The sequence below is a fragment of the Coregonus lavaretus genome, assembly GCF_964263955.1.
Source record: "Coregonus lavaretus genome assembly, chromosome: 14".
Taxonomy (NCBI): domain Eukaryota; kingdom Metazoa; phylum Chordata; class Actinopteri; order Salmoniformes; family Salmonidae; genus Coregonus; species Coregonus lavaretus.
In genome coordinates, this window is record NC_140001.1 from 47,645,609 (window position 1) to 47,668,483 (window position 22,875).

Below are 22,875 nucleotides of genomic sequence, written 5' to 3' on the forward strand. Positions count from 1 at the left end.
CCAAAGATTTTCTATGGGGTTGAGATCTGGAGACTGGCTAGGCCACTCCAGGACCTTGAAATGCTTCTTACGAAGCCACTCCTTCGTTGCCCGGGCGGTGTGTTTGGGATCATTGTCATACTGAAAGACCCAGCCACGTTTCATCTTCAATGCCCTTGCTGATGGAAGGAAGTTTCCACTCAAAATCTCACGATACATGGCCCCATTCATTCTTTCCTTTACACGGATCAGTCGTCCTAGTCCCTTTGCAGAAAAACAGCCCCAAAGCATGATGTTTCCACCCCCATGCTTCACAGTAGGTATGGTGTTCTTTGGATGCAACTCAGCATTCTTTGTCCTCCAAACACGACGAGTTGAGTTTTTACCAAAAAGTTATATTTTGGTTTCATCTGACCATATGACATTCTCCCAATCCTCTTGTGGATCATCCAAATGCACTCTAGCAAACTTCAGACGGGCCTGGACATGTACTGGCTTAAGCAGGGGGACACGTCTGGCACTGCAGGATTTGAGTCCCTGGCGGCGTAGTGTGTTACTGATGGTAGGCTTTGTTACTTTGGTCCCAGCTCTCTGCAGGTCATTCACTAGGTCCCCCTGTGTGGTTCTGGGATTTTTGCTCACCATTCTTGTGATCATTTTGACCCCACAGGGTGAGATCTTGCGTGGAGCCCCAGATCGAGGGAGATTATCAGTGGTCTTGTATGTCTTCCATTTCCTAATAATTGCTCCCACAGTTGATTTCTTCAAACCAAGCTGCTTACCTATTGCAGATTCAGTCTTCCCAGCCTGGTGCAGGTCTACAATTTTGTTTCTGGTGTCCTTTGACAGCTCTTTGGTCTTGGCCATAGTGGAGTTTGGAGTGTGACTGTTTGAGGTTGTGGACAGGTGTCTTTTATACTGATAACAAGTTCAAACAGGTGCCATTAATACAGGTAACGAGTGGAGGACAGAGGAGCCTCTTAAAGAAGAAGTTACAGGTCTGTGAGAGCCAGAAATCTTGCTTGTTTGTAGGTGACCAAATACTTATTTTCCACCATAATTTGCAAATAAATTCATAAAAAATCCTACAATGTGATTTTCTGGATTTTTTTTTCTCAATTTGTCTGTCATAGTTGACGTGTACCTATGATGAAAATTACAGGCCTCTCTCATCTTTTTAAGTGGGAGAACTTGCACAATTGGTGGCTGACTAAATACTTTTTTTCCCCACTGTACCTAAAGTGGTCCTAAAATACAAACCAAATATCAAATAGCTAGATGGTCCATTTTATTACTATCGTTTAAAAATTCCATAGGTTAGTAGATATCATACAAAAACGGCTTATACCTTGAATATTCGAGGCCTTGAAAAATATATGAATACCTCAATGGGACTCACCTGAATAAATAAAGTATACAAAATAAAAAATAAACAATTAAATAAAATAAATTAATTTGAAAATGTATTACATTTAAGCATAAAGTGTCCTACTGGCCTATTCAATATATAAATGTTAGTGTCGTTCAAATAATAATGATATGACCTATGCATATGGTCAGTTTGTCCCAGACTCTAATCAGATTCTATCAAACAATATATTTTATTTATTTATTTTGGACTACTGAGGTGGAAATACTTTATGAGGTGGGAGTACTTTGGCTGCATTTACAATAAACACAACTGTTAGATATACAATGAATCAATCGTTTAAATTATATTGTTCTATTATTCTATTATTTATTGTCCTATCTGCATTATTGTTCATCTTGTATTATATAATTTTCATTACTGTGAATTAGCATTCTGTTGATTTTCTCTTGCTTTTTCATCTCTTATAGATTTTTTTCCTCTGTTACAACCATCACATAGATATGTTGATGATTGCTTTGTGTAAAATAATGTATGAATAGTGTTAGAAATACAGTACCCCCTGGATTCATCTCTAGTTTGAACTGATATGCAGCCAGGACACTTCAATTATAAATTACCTCAATAAGAAACAATATTGTTGCTTTGATCACATCAGAAGATATCCTCCTCGCAATCTCCAAAATACAGCCACAGGACAACTTTGTTTGGACATTGTAAAGGACCATTCGCCGAAACTGAAGAGATATAGCTAGCTAACGACCTCCTTTTACACGTGAAAAAAAAGGGTGGACAGAGACTTGCTAGCTACGTTAGCTAGCTAGCTGGGATTTTCTACAAGGAATCTTCCTCCCGAATAAAGCTTCTCCCAAGCTGTTGTGACACCTACTCCCGTTGCCTGCTGCACTGCTGCTTGGATTCCACCTGGCGATCTGTTCACCGTCTGCCCTGGCCTGTCTCCCCCTGTCTGGTACAGGTACCCCCGCAACACTCCCCCCTCTCTCCCGAGCTTTCGCTCGCCTCCAGCACACACGCACTTACACACACACCGCAGGCTTTGGACTGATCTGAATTTTAGGTAGGTTAATTAACTTGTGAAGCTTTTTATGTGCGCTTACTCAGAAACGCTTTAATTAACTAGTATAGGCCTACTATTTATTTATTTGATCTCGTACTTTTCTAGCCTACTGGACCCATAGAGAGCTACTCAAGTTATTTTGTTGGGGCGAGTGACTCTTTGAACTTACAATGGCTAGCCCCAAGTCGTTATTTTTGTTTCTTGTGCTTTATACTATTTGCCTCATGACTCCTGCGTGCTTTGTTGACTCTGAACTTGCTTGTTTACCCAACCGTGGGACAGACTGTTTGTTCCCACACTCAAGACTCTGACTCTCTATTGGTTACACAGACTCTTGGCCTCCCATCCTATTCTAACCCTCTCTCGCGGGCTTTGTATTCATGTTACCTGATGAAATTGCTGTACAATATGATCTTGTTGCCATCTGATGCACATTCAAATGTCATAAAAAATTAACACTGCAGAGCTCTCCCTGTCCTCTGCCATGCCCTGATTGTATTACTGCTGATGATGTCTGGAAATGTGCATGTACACCCTGGCCAATCTACTGTTGCTAGCCCCAATTCTGACTTGTGCTCTGATATCTGTTTCACTGATTTCGGCTCTCGTAAAAGCCTGGGCTTTCTGCACGTTAAAACTAGAAGCTTATTACCTAAAATTGATCAATTGAAAGTGTGGGTTCACATCTGGAGTTTTTCACAATTCCTGACATTTAATCCTAGTAAAAATTCCCTGTCTTAGGTCAGTTAGGATCACCACTTTCTTTTAAGAATGTGAAATGTCAGAATAATAGTAGAGAGAATTATTTATTTATAATATAATAATATGCCATTTAGCAGACGCTTTTATCCAAAGCGACTTACAGTCATGTGCGCATACATTTTTACGTATGGGTGGTCCCGGGGATCGAACCCACTACCCTGGCGTTACAAGCGCCATGCTCTACCAATTGAGCTTTTATCATCCCTTTCCTTTATCATCCCTTTCCTTTTATTTCCCAGTGGGTTAGAAGTTTACATACACTCAATTATTATTTTGTAGCATTGCCTTTAAATTGTTTAACTTGGGTCAAATGTTTCGGGTAGCCTTCCACAAGCTTCCCACAATAAGTTGGGTGAATTTTGGCCCATTCCTCCTGACAGAGCTGGTGTAACTGAGTCAGGTTTGTAGGCCTCCTTGCTCGCACACGCTTTTTCAGTTCTGCCCACACATTTTCTATAGGATTGAGGTCAGGGCTTTGTGATTGCCACTCCAATACCTTGACTTTGTTGTCCTTAAGCCATTTTGCCACAACTTTGGAAGTATGCTTGGGGTCATTGTCCATTTGGAAGACACATTTGCGACCAAGCTTTAACTTCCTGACTGATGTCTTGAGATGTTGCTTCAATATATCCACATAATTGTTCTTCCTCATGATGCCATCTATTTTGTGAAATGCACCAGTCACTCCTGCAGCAAAGCACCCCCACATCATGATGCTGCCACCCCCGTGCTTCACGGTTGGGATGGTGTTCTTCGGCTTGCAAGTACCCCCTTTTTCCTCCAAACATAACGATGGTCATTATGGCCAAACAGTTCTATTTTTGTGTCACCAGACCAGAGGACATTTCTCCAAAAAGTACGATCTTTGTTGCAAACCGTAGTCTGGCTTTTTTATGGCAGTTTTGGAGCAGTGGCTTCTTCCTTGCTGAGCGGCCTTTCAGGTTATGTCGATATAGGAGTTTTATTTCATATATATTTGTCTTTGTCGGTCATTGTAAATGTTACTTGTTTTCCTGAGCGGAATCGCTCCTACTATTTCCTGAGTACTTTATATTTTGCACTTTGGGTTCGCCTTTTGTTTATGAAGATATACTTTGAGCACAACAGCGTTTGGGTTTCTTGCCGCTTTGATCTATGGTGCTTAAATAAATTCAGTAGTTCTAAACTTGCGACTGCCTCCTGCCTACTCCTCTCTACACCAGTGACAGGAAGCCATCGAGCATTTGGCCTCCCTTGATAATATGTATATTTTTTTATAGCCAATCAGCGTTGAGCTAAACTGAGTGAGCTCAGCTTTGAATAGTCCTGGCACACTAAAAAAAAGTGTCAAGGGATACCAGTTTGGATTTGGCTTCACACCAATCACATCACATCAGAAGCCAAACGTCATTGACAGAAAACCTGCATTTTTGCATCTCGTTGTGTCGTTGTCCTCCGGTGGCTAGCTAACTTACTAAAATCATCCCTTTCCTAAATTAGCCATGGATGGAGATAGGGATTTGGGCTTGTGGTTTTACTTAATTCTCCGTACTGGCCAACCGTACTGATCCAACCATAAATTCAAATATTGTGCTCCTGGCCTGACAGGATAAAGTTCAACATGTAGCTACTGTGTCTTCTTATTGTCTCGGCCTCAGGCCTATATCTCGGTGTCATGGCATATGCACTAACAGGTTATAGAGCAAACAACGCAATTATCACAACACATAGGTTGTAATATGTATTTTTTTCCTGGCATCCTTGATGATGTTACCCACACACCACAACTGACACACACACACAGAGAATCAATATCATTTTACATTTTAGTCATTTAGCAGATGCTCTTATCCAGAGCGACTTACAGTTAGTGAGTGCATACATTTTTCATACTGGCCCCCCATGGGAATCGAACCCACAACCCTGGCGTTGCAAGCGCCATGCTCTACCAACTGAGCTACAGGAGGCTTATCATCTGTTTATTTGTAATTTGTACAAAATAAATGAGACCTATGGCACCTTTTATGTATTCACAATAATCCTAAAAACACCATATCGTAAAATTATGTTGTGTCTTCTTGAGTTAGTGTCTTGCTGTTTCCTTTTCGATTTAGCTGCTATAAACAAATAATGGCTAAATGTGTCTAAAGCGTTATAAAGTAACCTTTGCCTGCTCATAGTTGACACTTGATGCACACCAGATGATGTCATCAGTGTCTCCTGAACATAGAAATCTGCCGTTTTTTTGGCATGGTGCTGGAGATGATGAATTTGATGTTGAAAAAGGGTGAAGTGCCCCTTTAACAGCCTTCAAATAGAAAACGTTCTGCATAATCATTCAGAATGTTTACATATTTAGTGCAGGCGGGACTTTCCTTACATTCAGTTGGCCACATCTCAACTGTAGCCTGGGAATCCAAAGGGTATCTATACCTGAAACATAAGGTTAGGGTCAGACCTGAATCAAAAAAGACGTGGTTATAGTGCAACAGTATATTGTCAGTAGCCTAGTTTTATACATTTTTTTGTCATCTAAAATAAAGACATATGCACACACACTCACTTATAACTTCTGCCAACTCGTATTTGCATGCTGTCCGCACCCATGATCAGGTACTGCCCACCAATCTTCATATCCACAGAACTGCAACTGGCCTTTTTGACAAATTCCACCTCTGTGTTGATATTGACATTGTCCAACACTGCCATTTACACAAAACAGGAATAAAGTTAAACGTATCATACAATTGTAAATATATATATATTTTTTACATCACTTTAAAAAGTTATTATAGGAGATAGACTTACCCCTTTTGAAGGGATCCTCCACGTTTGCCATATAAGTAATAAAATCACCTTCTTCCACAATGGATTTGATTTTTACCTTGAAAGCTGTGAGAAAAGACGCAAACATATCATATGCAAGGCCTCCTAAACCAAACAAATAGAATATGCTCATCATACCAAAAAGACTGCCTACAAATGTGACATTTCTTTAAAAAATCAGTTGGGCATTGGAGACTATTTTTACTGATGAGGTGATAACAGTTCTAACAAAGTATCATCTTACCATATTTTATATTGTCACTGCAGGTAGCTTGTTTTCTTTCCTCAGCAGTGGTGCTGGGATCCATCTCTGATTTGAAGTTGCAGCATTCCGCTAAACATCACCGCAACAGATTGCAGTCACAAATAAAAACAAACAAAATATTCTCCCATAATTCACATTAACTTGATTAAATGACCAACCAGCTTTCTCCAAACCCACTCATGTTCCACCCTCCATACATCCTCCATGCTTATAATTTCCTTGCAACCACCACTGTCCCCTGAGCCCATATGACTTACCTGCCATGCAGTGGCACTGTTCCTCTACACAAAGCCGCAGTAGCTTGGTTTCTATAGCCGGGGAGTAGAGCTTGAAACATTGGCTCTCTGTTGAGCAATAGAGAAGGATTGGTCAAACTTCCTGTGGTATATTCGTTTCTGTGGGTTTTGTTTTCGGCCGTACTGTACCTGGATCATTGTACTCGTAGACTTTAAACAAGGAGGCACTGACCATGCCAACTCGAAATAGTTCTTTTATACGGAATCCCACACAGACGAATTCGTCCACGGGGACCTGTAGTGTGAAAGGCAATGACAGTGTTAACAGTAACTGACTCATTTGAACTACAGAATAGGACTAACTTATACTACAGTATAGTGCTACATAATAGGACTCATTTGAACTACAGTATAGGACTACATTATATGATTGATTTGAATGTCCACACTTAAACCAAAATGTTCCAAAAGCAGAAGAGAAGATAAGTGGTACTTACTGAGTCCAGCTGAAGCACAACCTTGTCTTCTGTGATCTTGTAGTCAGATATCACAGATTCCAGTCCATCCCGAAACTGTGAGGGAATTGATCACAGGCTATGTCATTCATGTGGAACAGTGTACAAATAAACTGAACAAAAATATAAATGCAACATGCAACAATTTCAAAGATTTTACTGAGTTACAGTTCATAAGGAAATCACTCAATTGAAATAAATTCATTAGGCCCTAATCTATGGATTTCACATGACTGGGAATACAGATATGCATCTGTTAGTCACAGATATCTTTAAAAAAGGTAGGGGCGTGGATCAGAAAACCAGTCAGTATCTGGTGTGACCACCATTTCCCTCATGCAGCGCGACACATCTCCTTCACATAGAGTTGATCAGGCTGTTGATTGTGGCCTGTGGAATGTTGTCCCACTCCTCTTTAATGTCTGTGCAAAGTTGCTGGATATTGGCGGGAACTGGAACGCGCTGTCGTACCCGTAGATCCAGAGCATCCCAAACATGCTGAATGGGTGACATGTCTGGTGAGTATGCAGGCCATGGAAGAACTGGGACATTTTCAGCTTCCAGCTACCATACATGCTGTCTGCCATCTGCCCGGTACAGTTGAAACCGGGATTCATTCGTGAAGAGCACACTTCTCCAGTGTGCCATTGAAGGTAAGCGGTTACGACACCAAACTGCAGTCAGGTCAAGACCCTGGTGAGGACGACGAGCATGCAGATGAGCTTCCCTGAGACGTTTTCTGACAATCTGTGCAGAAATTATTCGGTTGTGCAAACCCACAGTTTCATCAGCTGGCTGGTGTCAGATGATCCCGCAGGTGAAGAAGCCGGATGTGGAGGTCCTTGGCTGGTTGGACGTACTGCCAAATTCTCTAAAACGACATTGGCTTTTGGTAGAGAAATTAACATTTAATTCTCTGGCAACAGCTCTGGTGGACAATCCTGCAGTCAGCATGCCAATTGCACGCTCCCTCAAAACTTCAGACGTCTGTGGCATTGTGTTGTATGACAAAACTGCACATTTTAGAGTGGCCTTTTATTGTCCATAGCACAAGGTGCAACTGTGTAATGATTATGCTGTTTAAACACCTTCTTGATATACCACACCTGTCAGGTGGATGGATTATCTTGGCAAAGGAAAAATGCTCACTAACAAGGATGTAAACAAATTTGTGCACAAAATATTAGAGAAATACGTTTTTTGTGCATATGGAACATTTCTGGGATTTTTTATTTCAGCTCATGAAACATAGGACCAACACTTCTTCAGTGTAGATTTTGGAGAAATGTAATTACCATATTCAGATCTTCTTGGAAGGGTTGCACCCCAGTGGGTAGTTGGATTTCCATGACTGTGTGGCTAGACTCAGCGAACACCTCATTTGGAGGGGGTTTGTATCTTTAAAACATATGAGACAATATATGCACTGTTCTATAAAGTATATTTTACTATACAGAAATACACATTATCTTTACAGTGGTCGAGATAGCATTAGGATTTCTTTGTATTTTAATGACATTAATAAACGAAAAACAAAATATTTTACTCACTTTGCACATGCAACAATTCGAGAGGAATGCAGCATAGTATCTGGTGAAGTAGAAATTAAAGCTACAGTACCAGTCAAAAGTTTGGACACACCTACTCATTCCAGGGTTTTTCTTTATTTTTACTATTTTTTACATTGTAGAATAATAGTGAAGACATCAAAACTATGAAATAACATATATGGAATCATGTAGTAACCAAAAACATTTTAAACAAATCAAGATATATTTGATATTTGATATTCTTCAAAGTAGCCACTCTTTGCCTTGATGACAGCTTTGCACACTCTTCGCATTCTCTCAACCAGCTTCATGAGGTAGTCACCTGGAATGCATTTCAATTAACAGGTGTGCCTTGTTAAAAGTTAATTTGTGGAATTTCTTTCCTTCTTAATGCATTTGAGCCAATCAGTTGTGTTGTGACAAGGTAGGGGTGGTATACAGAAGATAGCCCTATTTGGTAAAAGACCAAGTCCATATTATGGCAAGAACAGCTCAAATAAGCGAAGAGAAACAACAGTCCATCATTACTTTAAGACATGAAGGTCAGTCAATACGGAACATTTCAAGAACTTTGAAAGTTTCTTCAACTGCAGTTGCAAAAACCATCAAGCACTATGATAAAACTGGTTCTCATGAGGGCCGCCACAGGAAAGGAAGACCCAGAGTTATCTTTGCTGCAGAGGATAAGTTCATTAGAGTTAACTGCACCTCAGATTGCAGCCCAAATAAATGCTTCACAGAGTTCAAGTTACAGACACATCTCAACATCAACTGTTCAGAGGGGACTGCGTGAATCAGGCCTCCATGGTCGAATTGCTGCAAAGAAACCACTACTAAAGGACACCAATAATAAGAAGAGACTTGCTTGGGCCAAGAAACACGAGCAATGGACATTAGACTTGTGGAAATCTGTCCTTTGGTCTGATGACTTGTGGTTCCAACCGTTGTGTCTTTGTGAGAATAGGTGAATGGATGATCTCCGCATGTGTGGTTCCCACCGTGAAGCATGGAGGAGGAGGTGTGAGGGTGTGAGGGTGCTTTGATGGTGACACTGTCAGTGATTTATTTAGATTTCAAGGCACACTTAACCAGCATGGCTACCACAACATTCTGCAGCAATACGCCATCCCATCTGGTTTGCGCTTAGTGGGACTATAATTTGTTTTTCAACAGGACAATGACCCAAAACGCACCTCCAGGCTGTGTAAGGGCTATTTGACCAAGAAGGAGAGTGATGGAGTGCTGCATCAGATGACCTGGCCTCCACAATCACCCGACCTCAACCCAATTGAGATTATTTGGGATGAGTTGTTCCGCAGAGTGAAGGAAAAGCAGCCAACAAGGTCTCAGCATATGTGGGAACTCCTTAAAGACTGTTGGAAAAGCATTCCTCATGAAGCTGGTTGAGAGAATGCCAAGAGCGTGCAAAGCTGTCATCAAGGCAAAGGGTGGCTACTTTGAAGAATCTCAAATATACAATATTTGTTTAACACTTTTGTAGTTACTACATGATTCCATATGTGTTATTTCATAGTTTTGATGCCTTCACTATTATTCTACAATGTAGGAAATAGTAAAAATAAAGAAAAAACCCTTGAATGAGTAGGTGTGTCCAAACTTTTGACTGGTACTGTATATTTGGTTCCATGTTTATTGTGAGAGAAATGGTTGTAGTAAGTTAACAGACATTGATACACTGTCATACCTTTTGACTTTTTGTCAGGACGAAGCAGTTGAATGGAAATGTCAAATTTGCAGTTTTTGTGGTTCTGTGTTGTTTTATAATAAACGGTTTTCATCTGTTGTCAGATAAGAATTGAGCATACTGTTTAAAGGGGCTATCTGGAGGTGAAACAACAATGGGGTATGACAGTTGAACTAAGCTCATGAGGCATAAAATACATTCTTTAAGAATTATTAGGTATATGTATATCATTACTTAAAAGTTTTTTTTTTTTTTTATGTATCAATTACAGATTGCCTCTTTAATGTGAGCACGAAAGAATACTTTAAGAGATACTCAATTTCCTTCTAAACAGAAGTTGCTTAACGCAACAGAGGATGGATGGAACTTACCTGGACATGGGAATATCCTGAACCAAAGCCTGTGGACACTTTGACAGCTTTATCCTCAAACACCTGTTAAAATGAGACACAGTAGGACCAAATAATCATGAATTAGATGGGAGACAGAAAATAGAGAGGAAACACACAAACACAGCACACGAGAGATATAAAATATAGTCTGTACTGCAACTTCAGGGTTCATTTAGCAAAGATCAGTATGAAATGTGCCCTAGGGGTAGAGGCTGGATAAACTACGTCAGTACATAAATGATTGAGATCGTGATCAGGTTATACTGCAAATATCATTGTCACAGGAAAACCCAATGAAAAGATGGTCTTGTTGAGCAGAAGTGGTCATTTTACAGACAGTGTGTACATTTAGGGTCACACAGCCTGTGAGGGTGGAGGTAAGCCCTTACCTCTATTGGTTTGCCCACAGGTTTCTTCTGGGTGAGCGCGATTATCCCCAGTCGTTCCTTCGTCTTTATGTAGGACGCCTCGATCAACAGATCCAGCTTGGCATGTTTGACCAATTTGCTGTACTCGGTCAGAGCCTCCAGGGTGAGAATAGTGTCCTGAGTAGAGATGACACACAGTAGGGTGATGATAAAGATGGTGGAGTGTAGGTGGCACTCTGTAGGTGGTCTTCTGTAGCTCAGATGGTAGAGCATGGCGCTTGCAACGCCAGGATAGTTGGTTCGATTCCCGGGACATACGTAAAATATATGCATGACTGTAAGTCGCTTTGGATAAAAGCATCTGCTAAATGGCATATATTATGTAAGGGATAATCAAGAGGGGCTATACGTTATGGAAATTATTGAATGACAGTGTGGTGAAGAAGGCGCAACAGAGCCTCTTCAACCTCAGGAGGCTGAAGAAATTTGGCTTGGCACCTAAAACCCTCACAAACTTTTACAGATGCACAATTGAGAGCATCCTGTCGGGCTGTATAACCGCCTGGTACGGCAACTGCACCGCCCGCAACTGCAGGGCTCTCCAGAGGGTGTTGCGGTCCGGGGGCAAACTATCCGCCCTCCAAGACACCTACAGCACCCGATGTCACAGGAAGGCCAAAAAGATCATGAAGGACATCAACCACCCGAGCCACTGCCTGTTCACCCCGCTATCATCCAGAAGGTGAGGTCAGTACAGGTGCATCAAAGCTGGGACCGAGAGAATGAAAAACAGCTTCTATCTCAAGGCCATCAGACTGTTAAATTGCCATCACTAGCACATTAGAGGCTGCTGCCCTATATACATAGACTTGAAATCACTGGCCACTTTAAGATATGGAATACTAGTCACTTTAAAACTGTTTACATATCTTGCACTACTCATCTCATACAGTGAGGGAAAAAAGTATTTGATCCCCTGCTGATTTTGTACGTTTGCCCACTGACAAAGAAATTATCAGTCTATAATTTTAATGGTAGGTTTATTTGAACAGTGAGAAACAGAATAACAACAAAAAAATCCAGAAAAACGCATGTCAAAAATTTTATAAATTGATTTGCATTTTAATGAGGGAAATAAGTATTTGACCCCCTCTCAATCAGAAAGATTTCTGGCTCCCAGTGTCACGCCCTGGCTCTGGGGACACTTATGTTGAGCCAGGGTGTGTAGATTTCTGTGTTGTAGTTCTAGTTGTTTCATTTCTATGTTTGCCAGTGTGGTTCTCAATCAGAGGCAACGAGTGTCAGCTGTGGCTGGTTGTCTCTGATTGGGAACCACATTTAAACAGGCTGTTTTCCCACAGTAGTTGTGGGATCTTGTTCTAGTTGGTTTGTGTTAGACCTTGGACTGTCACGTTATCGTTTTGTTGTTTTGATCGTGTAATCACTAAATAAAGAGTATGTTCGTCTTCAACGCTGCGCCTTGGTCCTCCTCTGTTCCCGACGATCGTGACAGAAGATCCCACCAGAACTGGACCAAGCAGCGGGTCCAGGAGCCATCGCCAGGGAAATCCCTAGCGGATATCCAGCGCCTCCTCGACTGGGTCAAGCCGGGTGAGGAAGAGAGGGGCTTGACGTGGAAGCAGAAGTGCGAAAGGCTGGCGAGAAGTATGGAGACCTGGTCCACGGGTAGGAGTGAAGCCCATAAAAATTTTAGGGGGGGGCTAACGCCGTGGACGACGGGGCAGCAGGAGACCGCGACAGAGCGGCCCAGCGGGTTGGCAGAGGAGGCCGCCAGGTTACGGGGGCCACTGGTCGAAGAGGGGAAGGAAGGTGTAGAGGCACGGCGAGAGGTACTGGGGTGTGTTACCAGTCCGGTCCGGCCCGTTCCAGATCCCTGCGTAGGGCCAGTGGTGTGTGTCCCCAGTACAGTCCGGCCTGTTCCTGCTCCCCGCACCAGGCCAATGGTGCGAGTCTCCAGCCCGGTCCGGCCCGCTCCTGCTCCCCGCACCAAGCCTATGGTGCGCGTCGCCAGCCCGGCCCGGCCTGCTCCTGCACCCCGCACCAAGCCAATGGTGCGCGTCGCCAGCCCGGCCCGTCCTGTTCCTGCTCCCCGCACCAAGCCAATGGTGCGCGTCGCCAGCTCGGCCCGTCCTGTTCCTGCTCCCCGCACCAAGCCTATGGTGCGCGTCGCCAGCCCGGCCCGGCCTGTTCCTGCTCCCCGCACCAGGCCAATGGTGCGCGTCGCCAGCCCGGTCCGGCCCGTTCCTGCTCCCCGCACCAAGCCAATGGTGCGCGTCGCCAGCCCGGTCCGGCCCGCTCCTGCTCCTCACACCAAGCCAGTGGTGTGCGTCGTCAGTCCGGCACGGCCCGTGCCTGTTCCCCACACCAAGCCAGTGGTGTGCGTCGTCAGTCCGGCACGTCCCGTGCCTGTTCCACCGGTGCCTGGTCCGGCACCGGTCAGATGCTTCACGCCGGAGCTAGAGCAATCCGCTCCACCAGTGTGTAGTCCAGCTCCGGCCAGCGGGGCCAGACCGGACCAGGGGTACTTTGGGGGGTTGGAGAGGGAGCGGGGATCAGGCCCGGAGCCGGATCCGCCGCCTAGGCGGAGTGCCCACCCGGTCCCTCCCCTGTGGTATTTGGTTGGCGCGGTCGGAGTCCGCGCCTTTAGGGGGGGGTACTGTCACGCCCTGGCTCTGGGGACACTGTTATGTTGAGCCAGGGTGTCTAGATTTCTGTGTTGTAGTTCTAGTTGTTTCATTTCTATGTTGGCCAGTGTGGTTCTCAATCAGAGGCAACGAGTGTCAGCTGTGGCTGGTTGTCTCTGATTGGGAACCACATTTAAACAGGCTGTTTTCCCACAGTAGTTGTGGGAGCTTGTTCTAGTTGGTTTGTGTTAGACCGTGGACTGTCACGTTATCGTTTTGTTGTTTTGATCGTGTAATCACTAAATAAAGAGTATGTTCGTCTTCAACGCTGCGCCTTGGTCCTCCTCTGTTCCCGACGATCGTGACACCCAGGTGTCTTTTGTACAGGTAACGAGCTGAGATTAGGAGCACACTCTTAAAGGGAGTGCTCCTAATCTCAGTTTGTTACCTATATAAAAGACACCTGTCCACAGAAGCAATCAATCAATCAGATTCCAAACTCTCCACCATGGCCAAGACCAAAGAGCTCTCCAAGGATGTCAGGGACAAGATTGTAGACCTACACAAGGCTGGAATGGGCTACAAGACCATCGCCAAGCAGCTTGGTGAGAAGGTGACAACAGTTGGTGCGATTATTCGCAAATGGAAGAAACACAAAAGAACTGTCAATCTCCCTCGGCCTGGGGCTCCATGCAAGATCTCACCTCGTGGAGTTGCAATGATCATGAGAACGGTGAGGAATCAGCCCAGAACTACACGGGAGGATCTTGTCAATGATCTTAAGGCAGCTGGGACCATAGTCACCAAGAAAACAATTGGTAACACACTACGCCGTGAAGGACTGAAATCCTGCAGCGCCCGCAAGGTCCCCCTGCTCAAGAAAGCACATATACATGCCCGTCTGAAGTTTGCCAATGAACATCTGAATGATTCAGAGGAGAACTGGGTGAAAGTGTTGTGGTCAGTTGAGACCAAAATCGAGCTCTTTGGCATCAACTCAACTTGCAGTGTTTGGAGGAGGAGGAATGCTGCCTATGACCCCAAGAACACCATCCCCACCGTCAAACATGGAGGTGGAAACATTATGCTTTGGGGGTTTTTTTCTGCTAAGGGGATAGGACAACTTCACCGCATCAAAGGGACGATGGACGGGGCCATGTACCGTGAAATCTTGGGTGAGAACCTCCTTCCCTCAGCCAGGGCATTGAAAATGGGTCGTGGATGGGTATTCCAGCATGACAATGACCCAAAACACACGGCCAAGGCAACAAAGGAGTGGCTCAAGAAGAAGCACATTAAGGTCCTGGAGTGTCCTAGCCAGTCTCCAGACCTTAAACCCATAGAACATCTGTGGAGGGAGCTGAAGGTTCGAGTTGCCAAACGTCAGGCTCGAAACCTTAATGACTTGGAGAAGATCTGCAAAGAGGAGTGGGACAAAATCCCTCCTGAGATGTGTGCAAACCTGGTGGCCAACTACAAGAAACATCTGACCTCTGTGATTGCCAACAAGGGTTTTGCCACCAAGTACTATGTCATGTTTTGCAGAGGGGTCAAATACTTATTTCCCTCATTAAAATGCAAATCAATTTATAAAATTTTTGACATGCGTCTTTCTGGATTTTTTTGTTGTTATTCTGTCTCTCAGTGTTCAAATAAACCTACCATTAAAATTATAGACTGATCATTTCTTTGTCAGTGGGCAAATGTACAAAATCAGCAGGGGATCAAATATTTTTTTCCCTCACTGTATGTATATACTGTATTCTATTCTATAATATTCTACTGTATCTTAGTCCATGCCACTCTGTCATTGCTTGTCCATATATGTATATTTTCTTAAATTCCATTCCTTACTAGATTTGTGTGTATTGGGTATATGTTGTGAAATTGTTAGATATTACTTGTTAGATATTACTGCACTGTCGGAGCTAGAAGCACAAGCATTTCGCTACACCCGCAATAACATCTGCTAAACACATGTATGTGACAAATAAAATTTTATTTTATTTGATGACTAGTGGTGATTTCTGTGTGTAAGCTTCAGTCCTAAGAGTCAGTATTTTTGCAATGGAGGAAACTAGCTAGTTGCCGTAGGCTACTTCCGAGAACGCAAACTCTCGCAACTTTTACAGCAAAGAAAGAAGCACCTAGCGAGGGAGGGAGAGAGAGGGGAGGGGCATAGCCTGGCATGTCGGCCACCAGGCAGTCAGTCAGAACCGTGCATCCGTAATCAAAAGATGTATATGTTCAATCTTATACTTACAACTAGTGCTAAGTTAAGATATTATACTGAGTTAAATCATCCAGACTCATAGGTAAACTTCAACATGTCTTTACTCCATCACTGTCACGGATTCAGCCGAGGCTGCTCCTCCTCCTTGCTCGGGCAGGCTTCGGCGTTCGTCGTCACCGGAGTACTAGCTGCTACCGATCTATGTTTGAGTGTTCTACTTGTCTTGTCTTGATTGTTCACACCTGTTTCCCATTATCATTGATCACTGCCCTATTTAACCCTCTGGCTTCCACTGTATGTTGTGCGTGTTTGTTCATGTTTGGTTGTCATCTGGTGAGCGGGTGTGTTTCCTCCCTGCGTGGAGGTTATGTTATTTGACGTTACCTACGAGTAAAGTAAGTTTTCGATTAGCTCTGTGTCCTGCGCCTGACTTCGTCCTACCGCATTACACTGACATCCTGACAGAAACACGCACCATAATATGGAGTCAGCAATGTACATTCATTTTGTCCGGATCAATGGAGGAACGTGTCCAACAGCAGGCGACCATGATCCAGACTCTCGGTACCGCAATGGAGCGCGTGTTGAACACTATTGAACGATGGGAGAGAGGTGGTGGTCCTACACCTCCTCCAACTACACAACCACCCACACTGCTGTCCACCCCTTCGTCACCTGGATCCAGTGGGATTCGGCTCTCGCTCCCGAGGGCGTACGATGGTACAGCTGCCGGGTGCCAGGGTTTTCTGCTCCAGGTAGAGCTCTACCTGGCTACCATCCACCCGTCTCTCTTGGGATACGAGAGCGTGTCCGCCCTCATCTCCTGTGTGTCGGGAAGAGCGCTCGAGTGGGCCAACACCGAGTGGGGTGGAATAGACGCAGCGTCAGTACGCTATGAGGATTTCACCCGCCGCTTTTGTGCGGTATTCGATCATCCACCGGAGGGGAGAGCGGTGCGGGAACGTCTATTCCACCTCAGACAGGGGAAGAGGAGCACACAGGACTTTGCCCTGGACTTCAGGACTCTGGCTGCCAGCGCACGATGGAATGAGAGGGCCCTGATCGATCACTACAGATGCAGCCTCCGGGAGGATGTTCGTCGGGAACTGGTCTGCAGGGACGCCACCCTTAACCTGGACCAACTGGAGGACATGTTAATCAGGCTGGATAACCTGTTGGCAACCCGCGGACGTCCGGATCAGGAACCATCCATTCCATCCCCCAGCACCTCCGACCCTACCCCTATGGAGCTCGGAGGTGCTGCACTTAGGGAGACCGGAAGGAGGGACATCTCCTGCACCAACTGTGGCCGCGGAGGACACACTGCTGGTCGGTGCTGGGGAGGGTCCTTCAGGAGTCGAGGCGGAGCACTGGTGGACCGTCTCAGGTGAGTAGGCACCCGACTCACCCAGAGCTCCCTGTTGCGCATATGTGTATAGATATTGTATTTCCAGAGTTTTCCCCTCATTCCCAGCATAAGGCGCTCGTAGATTCAGGCGCAGCTGGGAACTTTATTGATCGTCAGTTTTCTCGTAGTTTAGGGATTCCTATTGTTCCTGTAGATGTGCCCTTCCCTGTACACATCTTAGATAGTCGCCCTTTAGGGTCAGGCCTAATTAGGGAGGTCACAGCTACAATCTGGATGAAAACGCAGGGGGGTCATGAGGAGAAAATTAGTCTCTATCTGATTGATTCTCCTGTGTTTCCAGTGGTGTTGGGGCTTCCCTGGTTAACCTCTCATGACCCCACTATTTCATGGCAACAGAGGGCTCTCAAGGGATGGTCAAGTCAGTGCTCGGGGAGGTGTGTAGGTGTTTCCATAGGGGCAACTACGGTGGAAAGTCCAAACCAGGTCTCCACCATGCACATTCCCCCCGAATATTCCGATCTGTCCCAGGTAGGCGCTGCACTTATAATATGCCATTTCACTTCCCAAGAGTCACGTGTATCCCCTGTCACAGGAAGAGACGGCGGCTATGGAAACATATGTCTCTGAATCTCTGGGGCAGGGATTCATTCGGCCATCCACTTCACCTGTCTCCTCAAGTTTCTTTTTTGTGAAGAAGGATGGTGGTTTACGCCTGTGCATTGACTACCGGGGTCTCAATCAGATTACTATCAAGTACAGTTATCCACTACCGCTCATTGCTAGTATGACGGAGTCATTGCACGGGGCGCGCTTCTTCACAAAATTGGATCTCAGGAGCGCGTACAACCTGGTGCGTATCCGGGAGGGAGATGAGTGGAAGACAGCATTCAGTACCACCTCTGGGCATTATGAGTACCTCATCATGCCATACGGGTTGATGAATGCTCCATCAGTCTTCCAATCATTTGTTAGTGAGATTTTCAGGGACCTGCACGGACAGGGTGTAGTGGTGTATATTGATGACATTCTCATATACTCCGCTACACGGTGTGTCCCTGGTGCGTAAAGTGCTTGGTCAACTGTTGGAGCATGACCTGTATGTAAAGGCAGAGAAATGTCTGTTCTTCCAAGAGTCCATCTCCTTCCTAGGGCACCGCCTGTCTGCGTCAGGGGTGGAGATGGAGATTGACCGCATTTCGGCCGTGCGTAATTGGCCTACTCCAACCACGTTGAAGGAGGTGCAGCAATTTTTGGGTTTTGCCAACTACTACCGGAGGTTTATCCGGGGCTTTGGTCAGGTAGCGGCTCCCATTACTTCCTTGCTGAAGGGGGGACCGGTGCGACTGCAGTGGTCAGCTGAGCGGACAGGGCTTTTGGTCATCTGAAGGACCTGTTTACCTCGGCTCCAGTACTGGCTCATTCAGATACCTCCTTAGCATTCCAGGTTGAGGTGGACACGTCCGAGGCTGGGATAGGAGCTGTACTGTCTCAGCGCTCGGTTACGCCACCAAAGCTCCGCCCCTGTGCTTTCTTTTCTAAGAAGCTCAGTCCGGCGGAGCGCAACTATGATGTGGGGGACCGGGAGCTGTTAGCTGTGGTCCAGGCCCTGAAAGTGTGGAGGCATTGGCTTGAAGGGGCTAAACACCCTTTTCTCATTTTGACTGACCATCGCAATCTGGAGTACATCCGGGCGGCGAGGAGATTGAACCCTCACCAGGCAAGGTGGGCCATGTTCTTTACTCGTTTTGTGTTTACGCTTACTTACAGACCAGGTTCCCAGAACGATAAGGCAGACGCCCTGTCCCGACTGTATGACACAGAGGAGAGGTCCATTGAGCCCACTCCCATACTTCCGGCGTCGTGTCTGGTGGCACCGGTGGTGTGGGAGGTTGATGCGGACATCGAGCAGGCGTTACGTACCGAGCCCACTCCCCCCCAGTGTCCAGAGGGTCGTATGTACGTGCCGCTCGAGGTTCGCAATCGATTAATCTATTGGGCTCACATGTCATCCTGGCACCTTGGCATCAGAGCCAGATCGAGGCTCCTGCGGTGGATGAGTGGTTTCGGCGCTCGGAAGAGACCTGGAACGCTGCCCATGTAGGCCTGCAGCGGGCCATCAGGCGACAAAAGGCGAGCGCCGACCGCCACCGCAGTGAGGCCCCGGTGTATGCACCGGGGGACCGGGTCTGACTCTCGACCCGAAACCTGCCCCTTCGCCTACCCTGCCGGAAGCTGGGTCGGCGGTTTGTGGGGCCATTTAAAGTCCTGAGGAGGTTTGTTATAGGTTACAGCTTCCTCTGAATTACAGTATTAACCCCTCGTTCCACGTGTCTCTCCTCAGGCCGGTGGTAGCTGGTCCACTCCAGGAGTCTGAGGTACGGGAGGTTCCTCCGCCCCCACTGGACATCGAGGGGGCACCGGCGTACTCGGTCTGTTCCATCCTGGATTCGAGGCGTCGGGTGGGGGGCCTGCAGTATCTCGTGGAGTGGGAGGGGTACGGTCCGGAGGAACGGTGCTGGGTCCCTAGAAGGGACATCCTCGATCCCTCCATGTTGAGGGATTTCCACCGTCGTCGTCCGACTCGCCCTGCGCCGCGTCCTCCTGGCTGTCAAGGGGGGTGGGGGGGCAGGCTTCGGCGTTCGTCGTCACCGGAGTACTAGCTGCTACCGATCTATGTTTCGGTGTTCTACTTGTCTTGTCTTGATTGTTCACACCTGTTTCCCATTATCATTGATCACTGCCCTATTTAACCCTTTGGCTTCCACTGTATGTTGTGCGTGTTTGTTCATGTTTGGTTGTCGTCTGGTGAGCCGGTGTGTTTCCTCCCTGCATGGAGGTTATGTTATTTGACGTTACCTACGAGTAAAGTACGTTTTCGATTAGCTCTGTGTCCTGCGCCTGACTTCGTCCTACCGCATTACACTGACATCCTGACAATCACTGTCCGTGTAACAAGCCCCACATTCCTTTACTGACGTCATATATCAGTATGTCACATCAATACACGACAGTATAGGCTTTCGCAATGCTGTATCTCTCAATTTCTTGGCTTGCAATGTCTCATGCAAGTTCACTAAAGTAGGGGCTATCAATGAGTAGGCTGAGCTATTCTACACGCAACAGACCGAAGACCAGACATACGCTAATGTTTTTCATAGCGAAGAGAAAGAGCAGGCGAGTCAGGCAGGGAAAGAGAGAATCGGGGCAGGCAGACAGTCGGAACCATGCGCATAGGCTATATCTTGGTAATCTGTATCTCGCAATGCCTCATAAATTCACTGAAAGTATATATTAGGCTATCAATGAGTATAGCTTTTCCTTATAGTGCCAGTGATTTGAAGTTGAACATCGCCAAATGCAATAAAAGGTATTGTGCCTATAACTTATTTAATGAAACCCTGGCTGGCTGTTGATGTCCTAGGTCAGGGCTCTCCAACCCTGTTCCTGGAGAGCTACCTTCATGTAGGTCTTCGCTCCAACCCCAGTTGTAAATAACCTGATTCAGTTGATCAACCAGCTAATTATTGAATCAGATGCGCTAGATTAGGGTTGGAGTGAAAACCTACAGGATGGTAGCTCTCCACAAACAGGGTTGTAGAGCCCTGTCCTAGGCAATAGAATGCAAAGCAGGGCATCCCCGCAAGTTCACTTTAAATATTATGGGGACGCCTATACATTTGGCAGCCAAGCACGAGTTATCAATGTAGCCTTTTATTTTTTAGATATGACTTTGAAATATCTTCATGCCTAGAATAAAACCTCCAGGCTTCTGTCATAAGAGTAAATTAAATTTGAAAGAATAATTACATAACATGTGCGCTATTCCTCTGGAATAACGCTCATGCTTGGATAATAATTACATAACCAACGTCTCTAGTAATACCCGTCTGAATAGGCCTATAACATGGCAAAGAATAGGCTTATCAGCGTAGAGTGCACGGCATCTTCCCATGAGATCTGTCAAGGCTGCGCACAGCAGAAATACCATCTTGCTTTGATTATTTGAATCAGCTGTGTAGTGCTAGGGCAAACATCAAAACATGCAGCCAGGGGGGCCCCAGGACTGAGTTTGGGAAACCCTGCTCTAGAGCGCAAATGCAGTCTTCCTAGTAGGACTGCAATAATGAGGCAGTTTGTATGTGTGTGCACATCCGTTTCAGCTTGTTTTGGGAGTCGAGCAAGAGTCGACTCCAACCACAGGAGCCGGAGTCGCCTGCAAAAATCCTGTAGTCGTGCACCACTAGCCTCGACGAGTTAGCAGATTGACACTAGCCTTCCACAGAGTTGCATTATTTTCCAGAGAACGCATAGAGCCATGAGTTGATTATCCGACTTACACCACAGCTATATTTTAACACATACAGTGGGGGAAAAAAGTATTTAGTCAGCCACCAATTGTGCAAGTTCTCCCACTTAAAAAGATGAGAGAGGCCTGTAATTTTTATCATAGATACACGTCAACTATGACAGACAAATTGAGATTTTTTTTCTCCAGAAAATCACATTGTAGGATTTTTAATGAATTTATTTGCAAATTATGGTGGAAAATAAGTATTTGGTCACCTACAAACAAGCAAGATTTCTGGCTCTCACAGACCTGTAACTTCTTTAAGAGGCTCCTCTGTCCTCCACTCGTTACCTGTATTAATGGCACCTGTTTGAACTTGTTATCAGTATAAAAGACACATGTCCACAACCTCAAATAGTCACACTCCAAACTCCACTATGGCCAAGACCAAAGAGCTGTCAAAGGACACCAGAAACAAAATTGTAGACCTGCACCAGGCTGGGAAGACTGAATCTGCAATAGGTAAGCAGCTTGGTTTGAAGAAATCAACTGTGGGAGCAATTATTAGGAAATGGAAGACATACAAGACCACTGATAATCTCCCTCGATCTGGGGCTCCACGCAAGATCTCACCCCGTGGGGTCAAAATGATCACAAGAAAGGTGAGCAAAAATCCCAGAACCACACGGGGGGACCTAGTGAATGACCTGCAAAGAGCTGGGACCAAAGTAACAAAGCCTACCATCAGTAACACACTACACTGCCAGGGACTCAAATCCTGCAGTGCGAGACGTGTCCCCCTGCTTAAGCCAGTACATGTCCAGGCCCGTCTGAAGTTTGCTAGAGTTTATTTGGATGATCCAGAAGAGGATTGGGAGAATGTCATATGGTCAGATGAAACCAAAATAGAACTTTTTGGTAAAAACTCAACTCGTCGTGTTTGGAGGACAAAGAATGCTGAGTTGCATCCAAAGAACACCATACCTACTGTGAAGCATGGGGGTGGAAACATCATGCTTTGGGGCTGTTTTTCTGCAAAGGGACCAGGACGACTGCTCCGTGTAAAGGAAAGAATGAATGGGGCCATGTATCGTGAGATTTTGAGTGAAAACCTCCTTCCATCAGCAAGGGCATTGAAGATGAAACGTGGCTGGGTCTTTCAGCATGACAATGATCCCAAACACACCGCCCGGGCAACGAAGGAGTGGCTTCGGAAGGAGTGGCTTCGTAAGAAGCATTTCAAGGTCCTGGAGTGGCCTAGCCAGTCTCCAGATCTCAACCCCATAGAAAATCTTTGGAGGGAGTTGAAAGTCCGT

The 22,875-nt window shown here is 45.6% G+C and overlaps 1 protein-coding gene across 1 annotated transcript in view; it reads right to left on the minus strand.

Annotated features, from left to right (window-relative positions):
- Positions 1-4,975: 4,975 nt before the first annotated feature.
- The window catches only part of c5 (complement component 5), a 56,828-nt gene continuing 38,928 nt past the window's right edge, over positions 4,976-22,875 (minus strand). The window contains exons 29-40 of the mRNA XM_084177071.1: positions 11,046-11,201; positions 10,636-10,698; positions 10,265-10,358; positions 8,560-8,599; positions 8,305-8,407; positions 6,992-7,066; positions 6,684-6,789; positions 6,516-6,602; positions 6,238-6,327; positions 5,976-6,059; positions 5,731-5,869; positions 4,976-5,600 (exon numbers count right to left, since the gene is read on the minus strand). Coding sequence (XP_084033197.1) covers positions 5,468-5,600; positions 5,731-5,869; positions 5,976-6,059; positions 6,238-6,327; positions 6,516-6,602; positions 6,684-6,789; positions 6,992-7,066; positions 8,305-8,407; positions 8,560-8,599; positions 10,265-10,358; positions 10,636-10,698; positions 11,046-11,201 — 1,170 coding nt within the window. The 3' untranslated portion in view covers positions 4,976-5,467. The remainder of the gene's footprint in view (positions 5,601-5,730; positions 5,870-5,975; positions 6,060-6,237; positions 6,328-6,515; positions 6,603-6,683; positions 6,790-6,991; positions 7,067-8,304; positions 8,408-8,559; positions 8,600-10,264; positions 10,359-10,635; positions 10,699-11,045; positions 11,202-22,875) is intronic.